The 13,246-nt window shown below is 44.7% G+C and overlaps 1 protein-coding gene across 3 annotated transcripts in view; it reads right to left on the bottom strand.

Annotated features, from left to right (window-relative positions):
* numbl (NUMB like endocytic adaptor protein) overlaps positions 1-13,246 on the bottom strand; it is a 184,422-nt gene that overhangs the window by 9,663 nt on the left and 161,513 nt on the right. For all 3 annotated transcript variants that reach the window (XM_061918920.1, XM_061918919.1, XM_061918918.1), the window contains exon 5: positions 5,157-5,297. In XM_061918920.1, the coding sequence (XP_061774904.1) occupies positions 5,157-5,297 (141 nt within the window). The remainder of the gene's footprint in view (positions 1-5,156; positions 5,298-13,246) is intronic.

Below are 13,246 nucleotides of genomic sequence, written 5' to 3'. Positions count from 1 at the left end.
GTCTTATCTCAGTCCACTTATGCTTAGCTCCATGCTGTACACATCAGTAATCTCGCTCACCGGCCAAGTCGATAATGAAACCAGACAGGGTTTTATAGAATGCCAAATCGTGGCATGGGCTTAGTTTTTATAATTGTTCTTTATATATTTTACAATCATCTTCACAGGTTCAGGGAAATCACATCCATACTGTTAAGAGTACCAGTGATTCATTTGAGAAGAGGCCGTGACATAGGTCGTCTTTATATTTAGATACAGTGGGGCAAAAAAGTATTTAGTCAGCCACCGATTGTGCAAGTTCTCCCACTTAAAATGATGACAGAGGTCTGTAATTTTCATCATAGGTACACTTCAACTGTGAGAGACAGAATGTGAAAAAAAAAATCCAGGAATTCACATTGTAGGAATTTTAAAGAATTCATTTGTAAATTATGGTGGAAAATAAGTATTTGGTCAACCATTCAAAGCTCTCACTGATGGAAGGAGGTTTTGGCTCAAAATCTCACGATACATGGCCCCATTAATTCTTTCCTTAACACGGATCAATCGTCCTGTCCCCTTAGCAAAAAAACAGCCCCAAAGCATGATGTTTCCACCCCCATGCTTCACAGTAGGTGTGGTGTTCTTGGGATGCAACTCGGTATTCTTCTTCCTCCAAACACGACGAGTTGAGTTTATACCAAAATGGATACATCGATAAGACATCAGAGGATTGGGAGAATGTCATGTGGTCAGATGAAACCAAAATAGAACTTTTGGTATAAACTCAACTCGTCATGTTTGGAGGAAGAAGAATACTGAGTTGCATCCCAAGAACACCACACCTACTGTGAAGCATGGGGGTGAAAACATCATGATTTGGGGCTGTTTTTCTGCTAAGGGGACAGGACGATTGATTCGTGTTAAGGATGTTCGAATTGGGTTATATAGGTAAAGCTGTGCTGATCCTAATATACAAAACAAATTTTATGGTCATTGATCTGATTTACTTATGTTATCGACAAGACAGCAACAGATAATCAAAAGTCAGATTTTGTTGTGATCCGGCTTCCGGATCACACATCTCTAGCATGTTTGTCTTTTTTGTATTGTCCTACTATGTTTTGATCATGTTTTGGACTCTACCGATCCCGTTTGTTAGCGCACTTCCTTGTTTTGTATTGTCACCATGGCAACCTAAGTATGCCTCCTGCACGGACTCATTACGCACACCTGTTTTGAATTATTTGTGTTGTATTTAAGACCACCTGCTACCTTAGTTCCTCCTGGCTGTTTTGTTTGCTACTTGCAACACGCACGTTGGTTCTTATTTTTGTAATCACTATTGCTAAGTCTCGCCTTAGCTTTGCGTGCGCTCTGCACCTCTATTCCTGTACTCTGCTCTCGTGCTAATTATTAGCATAGCTCTCCGTGCATTCGGCACGCCTTTTCTTTGCATTTTGTACCAGTATTATTTTTGTTTTCGTATTAAATCTAATCTTACCTGCAACTCCTGCCTGTCCTGGTCCTCTTGCATCCCTGGGGTAGCAACACGCATCCATTATGCCTCGCCTCCGTGTCAGAAAACAGCCAGCACAACGCCGCCTCGCAGTGGACCACCAAAAGTCTTCCCTTCGCCAAGCCGCGAAGACTTTTTCCCCGGACAGCAGCGCGCAGACAACAGCCCAGTACTCTTCCCTGAGGTTTGGAAGTTTTGTTTTTTCTCCATATTCCAACCACTCTTCCGACTGGGCTGTAAGGCCAGGGCATACCTCCGGCCCACCGGTCCATCACGGTGACGTCATTTCGTCAACGCCCCCTGGTGACTCAATACCACCCCCTGTCGATGATATTTTTTCTGAGGATTTTTATATTGTTGAGTCTTATTCTCAACCTGTTTCAAATATTGACTATGATTTTTTGGACTCTATAGACACAACTAAGTTCTATACAGATGTTATTTCTAGATGCAAACTAAGGCAACATGAGCTACCTACTTTTCTTCCTCCACCACCGGTGTTCAAGCCTAGTCCCAGTCCTGGTCCGACTTCTGGCCAACATTGTAGATCAACTCGTAGACTGAGTCGTAGTCCGAGTCCTAGCCCAAGTCCTTGCTCAAGTCATTCTCTTAATGGTAGTCCAAGTCCCGGTCCCAGTTACGTACCTTCGTGTAGTCTTGATCGTAGTCCGTGTCCTAATTCCCCTCGTGGTCTTAGTCCTCACAGTAACCCTAGTCCTTGCCCAAATTCTTGTCCGAGCCCCAGTGTCACTGTAAGTCCTAGTCTTTGTCCAAGTCCTTGCCCGAGCACCAGTATGATTGTAAGTCCCAGTCCTTGCCCTAGATTGACCTCAAGTCCTAGTTCCTGCCCAAGCCCTGGTTCGACTGTAAGTCCTGGTCCTTGCCCAAGTCCTTATAAAAGCACTAGTTTGATTGTAAGTACTGGTCCTCACACAAGTCCTTGCCCAAGTCCTAGTGTTAGTCTAAATCCTCATAGTAGTCCTAGTCCTCCTCTCTGCCAGTCTCTTAGTGCTCCTCGGCTGACGCCGACACCTGCTCCTCGGCTGACGCCGACACCTGCTCCTCGGCTGACGCCGACTCCTGCTCCTCGGCTGACGCCGACTCCTGCTCCTCGGCTGACGCCGACACCTGCTCCTCGGCTGACGCCGACACCTGCTCCTCGGCTGACGCCGACACCTGCTCCTCGGCTGACGCCGACACCTGCTCCTCGGCTGACGCCGACACCTGCTCCTCGGCTGACGCCGACACCTGCTCCTCGGCTGACGCCGACACCTGCTCCTCGGCTGACGCCGACACCTGCTCCTCGGCTGACGCCGACACCTGCTCCTCGGCTGACGCCGACACCTGCTCCTCGGCTGACGCCGACACCTGCTCCTCGGCTGACGCCGACACCTGCTCCTCGGCTGAAGCCGACACCTGCTCCTCGGCTGAAGCCGACACCTGCTCCTCGGCTGAAGCCGACACCTGCTCCTCGGCTGAAGCCGACACCTGCTCCTCGGCTGAAGCCGACACCTGCTCCTCGGCTGAAGCCGACACCTGCTCCTCGGCTGAAGCCGACACCTGCTCCTCGGCTGAAGCCGACACCTGCTCCTCGGCTGAAGCCGACACCTGCTCCTCGGCTGAAGCCGACACCTGCTCCTCGGCTGAAGCCGACACCTGCTCCTCGGCTGAAGCCGACACCTGCTCCCAGTCTGGTTCTCACACCAGCTCCCAGTCTGGTTCTCACACCAGCTCCCAGTCTGGTTCTCACACCAGCTCCCAGTCTGGTTCTCACACCAGCTCCCAGTCTGGTTCTCACACCAGCTCCCAGTCTGGTTCTCACACCAGCACAAACTCCAAGGCTGGAGCCCACTCCGGTACCAGCACCACGACAGGTACCGGTGCCAGCTCCGTGCCGCCAAGCACCGGTGCCAGCTCCGTGCCGCCAAGCACCGGTGCCAGCTCCGTGCCGCCAAGCACCGCCGACGACGGGGCTGGAGCCCACACCAGCGCCGACGACGGGGCTGGAGCCCACACCAGCGCCGACGACGGGGCTGGAGCCCACACCAGCGCCGACGACGGGGCTGGAGCCCACACCAGCGCCGACGACGGGGCTGGAGCCCACACCAGCGCCGACGACGGGGCTGGAGCCCACACCAGCGCCGACGACGGGGCTGGAGCCCACACCAGCACCACCGACGACTCCTGCGGCTCCCAGGCCGCCTCCGACGACTCCTGCGGCTGCAGCACCCGCATCATCCTCGCCAGCTGCACTCGGGCCTGCTTTGGCTGCAGTCCCCGCACCCTCGTCTGCTGCTTCCAAGCCTGCTGGGATTTCGGTGCTGAGGCGTCGTCCACCACGTCGACCACGGGCGTGGCCTCTGCGAGGTCATCCTCCTCGCCAGATACTCCCTCCTCCATGTCGGCCACGGATGTGGCCGTGCCCGGGTCGTCCGCCTCGCCGGGCACCTCATCCTGCGAGGCGGCCACTAATGTGGCCTTTTCGAGGTCGCCCGCCAAAACTTTTTCGGCAGCAGCGTTCCACCCGCCGCCGCCACATGATGTGTCCTCGGTGGATTCGGGGACATGCGATCTGGCGACCCTCCACCGTGGACTCCTTCCGCCCTCCCTTCGTTTGTGAACTTTCTGGTTTTGGGAGGGGGTTCTCTTTATTGCAGTTTTTTGGGGGCATCTGGGATCTGCCCCTTAAGGGGGGGGTAATGTTGTGATCCGGCTTCCGGATCACACATCTCTAGCATGTTTGTCTTTTTTGTATTGTCCTACTATGTTTTGATCATGTTTTGGACTCTACCGATCCCGTTTGTTAGCGCACTTCCTTGTTTTGTATTGTCACCATGGCAACCTAAGTATGCCTCCTGCACGGACTCATTACGCACACCTGTTTTGAATTATTTGTGTTGTATTTAAGACCACCTGCTACCTTAGTTCCTCCTGGCTGTTTTGTTTGCTACTTGCAACACGCACGTTGGTTCTTATTTTTGTAATCACTATTGCTAAGTCTCGCCTTAGCTTTGCGTGCGCTCTGCACCTCTATTCCTGTACTCTGCTCTCGTGCTAATTATTAGCATAGCTCTCCGTGCATTCGGCACGCCTTTTCTTTGCATTTTGTACCAGTATTATTTTTGTTTTCGTATTAAATCTAATCTTACCTGCAACTCCTGCCTGTCCTGGTCCTCTTGCATCCCTGGGGTAGCAACACGCATCCATTATGCCTCGCCTCCGTGTCAGATTTCTTTTTTAAACTAATAACGTCTTGCGGTCCAAACTGAAGACGCTGTGGACCGTGGTTTGGACACCCTTGGTCTAGTCCTCCAGTGATAATAGTGCATAGAAGAACTTAAGTTTATTCTTATACCATGACGGTGAGAATTAGTATTTTAGAAGCCGCTTCGCACTATGGGGTGGACGACGAGAAAAGCGGCTGTGGTCATATCCCGAATCGAAACCAGAACTAGCCATAGGTTACGCATTTACTTCTGACTTTGACCAGGGACATTTGGAAAATATGATTTTTTTGGTAATAAATTTGTGTTGACCAGGACTTGTCGACGGGTTGTCGAAATACGCATGTTTCCGTCCGCTGTACAACTTGGGCATTAAGAATGAAGTAGAAGATGTCACCCAAAAAAGGGCCACACAGGCTTGCAGGTGTTCTCACCGAGTCTTTAAGAGCCATGAAGCAGTGGCACATCCAGCGTCTGGTGGTCCCGTCTCGGCAGATATAGGAGAAAGCCTTGTCATAGTTTCGATCAGGAGCGCAAAAGGACACCTTCTCTATGGTCTGGTCCACAATGAGGTCCTGGACAGAATACATAAGACAAGAGTCCATTAAACATTTCACACATATAATAAAAGTCGATTCAAATATGCTATATGTCAGTGTTTTTCAACCACTAGTGTGCCGTGAGAGGTTATGTAATTTCACCTATTTGGAATAAAAATATTTTTTGCAAACCAGTAATTATAGTCTGAAAATGATGTGTTGTTGTTGAGTGTCCGTGCTGTCTAGAGCTCGGCAGAGTAACCGTGTAATACTCTTCCATAGTAGTAAGTGGCAGCCGGTAACTAATTGCTTTGAAGATGTCGGAAACAGCGGGAGGCAGGGTGCAGGTAAAAAGGTGTCTAATGCTCAAACCAAAAAAAAAACATAAGGTGAGTGCCCCTAAGAAAAGACTTTGAAGCTTAGGGAAGGCTATGCAGAACGAAACTCAGACTGATCGGTCTACAAAGTCAACAACAACAGAATCCTGGACGACAGCAAAGACTTACTGTGGAGCAAAGACGGCGTCCACAATGTACATCCGAACATGACATGACAATCAAGCATGTCCCCACAAAGAAGGATAAAAACAACGGAAATATCCTTGATTGCTAAAACAAAGTGGTTAACACACTTCTTGTCTGGATCCCCAGCAAGAACATTCAGAAGCTGCAGTACATACAAAATAGTGCTGCGAGGATCCTGATGAGAGTGCGGAAATATGACCACATCACACCAACTCTTAAATCCCTTCACTGGATTCCTGTTCCACTCAGGATTGAATTCAAAATCTCCCTACTAACTCACCAGTGCCTCCAAGGAAATGCCCCCCTCTACCTCAAAGAACTGCTCACCCCCAAATCCTCCACACGACACCTCCGCTCCAAACAGGCCAACCTCCTTCAACCTACGAATTATGGGAGACCGGGCTTTCTGCTCCACTGCTCCCAGTCTGTGGAACGCTCTCTCTGACCACCTGAGGGCACCTCAGACTGTGGATGCTTTTAAAAAAAGGCTTAAAAACCCATCTTTTATAAAAAGCCTTTTTATACATATGCATGTTGGTTCTAGCAATCGGGCTGTTTATAGTTTTATATTTTATTTATCTTTATTATCTTATTATTATTACTATTTTTTTTACACAGTGGCACTTTGAGGTTGTTTGCTCAATGCAAAGTGTTTTTTTAAAAATACAATCTATTATTATTATTATTATTAGATGCGGGAAATATCGCTCAAAGGAAGACATGAAACTTCTACAGGAAAATACCAAAAAAAGAGAAAAAGCAACCAAAATAGGAGTGCAAGACAATAACTAAAACACACAGGAAAACAATAACTCCAAATAAGTCAGGGCGTGTTGTGACAGATGGTGACAGTACACCTACTTTGAGACAAGAGATATAGTGATGCATGCTTGGTTCTGGTTTAAAGTCATATACAACAATTGCGACAAAAACAACTTTTTACTGTCAACTGAGTTTAATTATTTAATGATTTCTGCTGGTGGTGTGCCTCCGGATTTTTTCGACGCATAAAATGTGCCCTGGCTCAAAAAAGGTAGAAAAACACTGCTATATGTAACGGAAGTGGAGCCAAAGCTACACCGTGACTCCAATTTTATTTGTTCCATGATTGTTTTTCACTGTCATAATTACATATAATTTTTATTGTAACCATTAAAAATTAGCCGATTACTAAGAACTGAATATTAACTGGCTGTCAAGTTTTGTACAAGTAAAACACACTGCAAGCCAATAGATGAAGGGGGTGGGGGGGTTAATCATCTTGCAATGCAGTCTGCTGAAAATGCTGGAAGGTGCCACTCTACATGGGGCGGTATAGCTCGGTCAGTAGACTGGCCGTGCCAGCAACTTTTGGATTCCAAGTTTGATACCCGCTTCTGCCATCCTAGTTACTGCCGTTGTGTCCTTGGGCAAGACACTTTACCCACCATGCTACCAATGCCACCCACACGGGTTTAAAAATGTAACTTAGAAATTGGGTTTCATTATGTAAAGTGCTTTGAGTCACTAGAGAAAAGCACTATATAAATAAAATTCACTTCACTTCACTTTATAGAAACTGACGCTGTGATCAAAGTTAAACACATATTCAAGTGAATCGCCCCAATTTGTCACGTTTCATGCATCAGGTAATCCGCGACAAATGGGGCCATGTGAATCCCCTTCATACTGTATAACGGAGATTTCCGATACATGCAAATACTTGTTTTTTTGTTTGTTTTTTCTGATATCAGACTGGGTAACCCCTATTAGAAAAATTTGGGTCGGATGGCCTTGACAAAAAAAGTGGCTCTGATTTATTTTCAGGAAGTTTGCAACATTTTTTTGAATGATCCGATACTTGACATATTTTCATGACATGAAGCCATTTTCCCTGCGACCAGTAACAAAAATTAAACCAACACTATTGACACTGGACCCTCTTAAATCTTCAGGATGTTTGCTCCACGTCTTTAAGGAAGGCTTTATTCAGCCTTGCCTTAGTGTCTACTGAAGACACTCCAAGGGGGGGCATCGCTTTCTTGGTGTGTATTTAGGGGCCCCCGAGCTCACCTCTTTGCCTCTCCACAAAACAAAACGAGAAGCAAAACAAGAGCCGAGAGGCGCATGAAAGGCACAAACGAACACACGCACACACATCCTCTTCTCCGACGAAAACAAAGCGAGGGGTGGATGAGGACAGGAACGAGAAGAGAAGGCCATTCACTGCAGCAAATTAGTGAATGAAGGGAGCCGCTGGTACCAAGGTGAAAGGCGGAGCAGAGGGTCTTCTTTTCAGGGAAATGAACGGTCATGTGATTTTTGCTTCAGATTCAATGGATCACCTCATATTATCAGGATACGCCTCCATATACAGACCATCTAACACAGAGTACTTCAACCACTGTGCCGTGAGATATTGCCTGGTGTGCAGTGGGAGATTATCTATTTTCACCTATTTGGATTAAAAATATTTTTTGCAAACCATTATTTATAGTCGGCAAATGATGTGTTGTTGTTGAGTGTCTCTGCTGTTTAGAGCTTGGCAAAGTAACCATGTAACACTCTTCCGGTAACAGCGGGAGGCAGCGTGCAGGTAAAAAGGTATCTAATGCTTAAACCAAAAATAAACAAGAGGTGAGTGCCCCTCAGAGAAGGCATTGAAGCTTAGGGAAGGCTACGTAGAACAAAATTAGAACTGAACTGGCTACAAAATAAACAACAACTGAATGCTGGACGACAGCAAAGACTTACTGTGGAACAAAAACGGCGTCCACAAAGTACATCCGAACATGACATGACAATCAACAATGTGAAGTGAATTTACTTCACCATGTAAAGCGCTTTGAGTCACTAGAGAAAAGTGATATATAAATATAATTCACATGACATGACAATCAAAAATGTCCCCACAAAGAAGGATAAAAACAATTTAAATATTCTTTATAGCTAAAACAAAGTAGATGCGGGAAATAGCGTTTAAGGAAGACATGAAATCCATCCATGCATTTTCTACTGCTTGTCTCGTTTAGGGCCGCTGGAGCCTATCTCAGCTGCTTTCAGGCGGAAGGCGGGGTGCACCCTGGACAAGTTGCCACCTCATCACAGGGCGAAGACATGAAACTCCATCCATCAATCTCCTACCCCTTATTCCCTTTAGGGTCCCGGGGGGCGCTGGTGCCTATCTCAAATACAATCGGGCGGAATGCAGGCTACACCCTGGACAAGTCGCCACCTCAGACATGAAATTGCGATAGGAAAATACCCCCCAAAAAAGAGGAAAAGTCACCAAAATAGGTGCACAAGACAAGAACTAAAACTATAAGCACGGGAAAACAGCAAAAAAAATAAAATTGTCAAGGCTGTTGTAACAAGTCGTGACAGTACACCTACTTTGAGACAAGAGCTATATTGAGGCATAGTTGGTTATGGTTTAAAGTCATAGCCAACAATTGCGATAACAACTTTTTACTGTCAACTGAGTTTAGTTTTTTAATGATTTCTGCTAGTGGTGTGCATCTTTTTAACGCATAAAATGTGCCTTGCCTCAAAAAAGGTTGAAAAACACTGCTAATTTGTAACGGAGGTGGAGCCAAAGCTACTGAACTGGCTACAAAATAAACAAAAACAGAATGCTGGACGACAGCAAAGACTTACTGTGGAGCAAAAACAGCGTCTACAAAGTACATCTGAACATGACATGACAATCAACAATGTCCCCACAAAGAAGGATAAAAACAACTGAAATATTCTTGATTGCTAAACCAAAGTAGATGCCTAAAATATCATTCAAAGGAAGACATGAAAATGCTACAGGAAAATACCAAAAAAAAGAGGAAAAGCCACCAAAATAGGAGCGCAAGACAAGATCTAAAACTATACGCACGGGAAAACAGCAAAAAATTCAAAATTAGTCACGGTGTGTTGTGACAGGTCGTGACAGTACACCTACTTTGAGACAAGAGCTATATTGAAGCATGGTTGGTTATGGTTTAAAGTCATACCCAACAATTGTGACAATGACATTTTACTGTCAACTGAGTTTCGTTTTTTAATGATTTCTGTAGGTGGTGTGCCTCCGGAGTTTTTCAACGCATAAAATGTGCCTTGGCTCAAAAAAGGTTGAAAAACACTGTATATGTAATGGAGGTGGAGCCAAAGCTACTGAACTGGCTACAAAATAAACAAAACCAGAATGCTGGACGACAGCAAAGACTTACTGTGGAGCAAAAACAGCATCTACAAAGTACATCTGAACATGACATGACAATCAACATGTCCCCACAAAGAAGGATAAAAACAACTGAAATATTCTTGATTGCTAAACCACAGTAGATGCCTAAAATATAATTCAAAGGAAGACATGAAATTGCTACAGGAAAATACCAAAAAAAAGAGGAAGAGCCACCAAAATACGAGCGCAAGACAAGAACTAAAACTATACGCATGGGAAAACAGCAAAAAACTCAAAATAAGTCACGGCGTGCTGTGACAGGTCGTGACAGTACACCTACTTTGAGACAAGAGCTATAAAGATGCATGATTGGTTATGGTTTGAATTCATATCCAACACTTGCAACAATGACTTTTTTTTGTCTATTGAGTTAAATTTTTTTATGATTTCTGCTGTTTGTGTGCCTCCGGATTGTTTCAATGAAAATAATGCGCTTTGGTTCAAAAAAGGTTGAAAAACACCAATTTAACATATACCCTGGTGTGTGTGCAGTAAACATGACTCATCAGAATACAATATGGCGACGTGACTCTTGGCGTCTCAAAGTCGTGTCGTCGCACAGAAACGCCGCGCTGTCCTTTCAGAGTTCAGCACTTAAGTCACTGATGAAGACCAAGCTCATGAGAGTCATACTTCACATATAAAACCACTTTGTACCGTCGTCGCATTAGAAACGGGGTTTAAAGGCCTACTGAAACCCACTACTACCGACCACGCAGTTTGAGAGTTTATATATCAATGATGAAATACTAACAAATACTAACATGCCAATAGGGCCGGTTTAGTTTACTAAATTACAATTTTAAATTTCCCGCGGAGTTTCTTGTGGAAAACGTCGCGGAATGATGATGTGATGATGACGCGTGTTTGTGACGTTATTGGTTGAGGGTACATATTAGCCCAGCACCACTTACGGCTAAAAGTCGTCTCTTTTCATCGCGCTATTACACAGTATTTTGTACATCTGTGTTGATGAATCTTTTGCAATTTGTTCAATTAATAATGGAGAAGTCAAAGTAGAAAGATGGAGGTGGGAAGCTTTTAGCCTTTAGCCACACAAACACACGGTGTTTCCTTGTTTAAAATTCCTGGAGGTGAAGCTTTACTATGGATCAGAGCGGTCAAGCGAACATAGATCCCGACCAAATGTGGCCACAACCCTCCGACTTTAAGTACTATTTAATCTCACTAAAACACTAACACAATAAGCAGATAAGGGATTTTCCAGAATTATCCTAGTAAATGTGTGTAATAACGTCTGCAATCGCCTTTTTTTAATTTGTATTATTATTTTTTTTTTCTAGGCCTCTACTCTTAAATTTCTTCATCCACAAATCTTTCATCCTCGCTCAAATTAATGGGGAAATTTTTGCTTTCTCGGTCCGAATAGCTCTAGCTGCTGTTGGCTATGATTGTAAACAATGTGAGGATGTAAGGAGCTCTACAACCAGTGACGTCACGCGCACATAGTCTGCTAAAGGCAAGGCTTTTTTTATCAGCGACCTAAAGTTGCGAGCTTTATCGTGGATGTTCTCTACTAAATCCTTTCAGCAAAAATATGGCAATATCGCGAAATGATCAAGTATGACACATAGAATGGACCTGCTATCCCCGTTTAAATGAGAAAATCTCATTTCAGTAGGTCTTTAAGGCCACCTTAAGATAATTGTATGTCATTTAAACTAGTAAGAGCACATTGTGGATTTTGGAAAAACGTAACAATCTAGTCCACAGGTGTCAAACTCATAGCCCGGGGGCCAGATTTGGGCCGCCACATCATTTTGTATGGCTCGCAAAAGCCTGGAAAAATATGCATTGATAACGTACTTTCTTATGTAATCTCTAAAAATGGATAGGTAGGGGATTTGGTACTTTTATAGCTACCGACCAAATTCCGTACCGATTCACGAGGAAATCAAATGGTTAGAAAGCTTTCAAAAGTCAGGCAACGCTGTTCAAAAAGACTAGCTCAATGCTAATTTACATGGGATATGCCGTATAAATCCTACTGATTAGCGTTAACAATTTTACATGGCAATTTCAAAACCTCCAAAGGTGGTAATCAAAACTACTACTAAGATGCACACTTGCACTAAACTGGCACACTCAACTCAATGACAAAGACTACTTTCTGACTACTAAAATGAATACAATGCATTATACAGTCATCGTTATCAGCTCAGTGTAAAATGTTAAATAGTAATGTATTGACATTTTATATTATTAACATTCATATTAACATTTATTGATACGTAACATACAAACATACCGAAAATTGGTACTGTTAAGTACTGGTATCGATTCCCAGGTACTGGGATTTGTTACCATAGCTGTTCCAATGTAAAAGGTACCCATCCCTAATCATCTCAGTACTGTTAAGTACTGGTATCATTTCCCAGGTACTGGGATTTGGTACCATAGCTGTTCCAATGTGAAAGGTACACATCCCTAATCATCTCAGTACTGTTAAGTACTGGTATCGTTTTCCAGGTACTGGGATTTGTTACCATAGCTGTTTCAATGTGAAAGGAACCCATCCCTAATCATCTTGGTACTTTTAAGTACTGGTATCGATTCCCAGGTACTGGGATTTGGTACCATAGCTGTTCCAATGTGAAAGGTACCCATTTCTAATCATCTTGATATTGTTAAGTACGGGTATCGATTCCCTGGTACTGGGATTTGGTACTATAGCTGTTCCAATGTGAAAGGTACCCATCCCTAATCATCTCAGTACTGTAAAGTACTGGTATCGATTCCCAGGTACATGGATTTGGTACCATAGCTGTTCCAATGTGAAAGGTATCCATCCCTAATCATCTTGGTACTGTTAAGTACTGGTATTGATTCCCAGGTACTGGGATTTGGTACTATAGCTGTTCCAATGTGAAAGGTACCCATCCCTAATCATCTAGGTACTGTTAAGTACTGGTATCGATTCCCAGGTACTGGGAATCGGTACCGTATCTGTTCCAATGTGAATGGTACCCATCCCTAATCATGAAGCGATTATACATTAATATTCATATATATTTATTATTACAGCCATAACTGCATTGTGGTCCTCAATGAACAAGAGTTTGACACCCCTGATATTCCATCCATCCATTTTCTAACGCTTATTCCGTTTGGGGTCGCGGGGGGCGCTGGTGCCTATCTCAGCTACAATCGGGCGGAAGGCGGGGTACACCCTGGACAAGTCGCCACCTCACTCCTGATATTGTCGTATACATGCATATCTGGCCTCC

The sequence above is a fragment of the Nerophis ophidion genome, linkage group LG13 (assembly GCF_033978795.1).
Source record: "Nerophis ophidion isolate RoL-2023_Sa linkage group LG13, RoL_Noph_v1.0, whole genome shotgun sequence".
NCBI lineage: Eukaryota > Metazoa > Chordata > Actinopteri > Syngnathiformes > Syngnathidae > Nerophis > Nerophis ophidion.
Note: the sequence above shows the minus strand (reverse complement) of the source record. Positions and strands in the feature narration are given on the sequence as shown.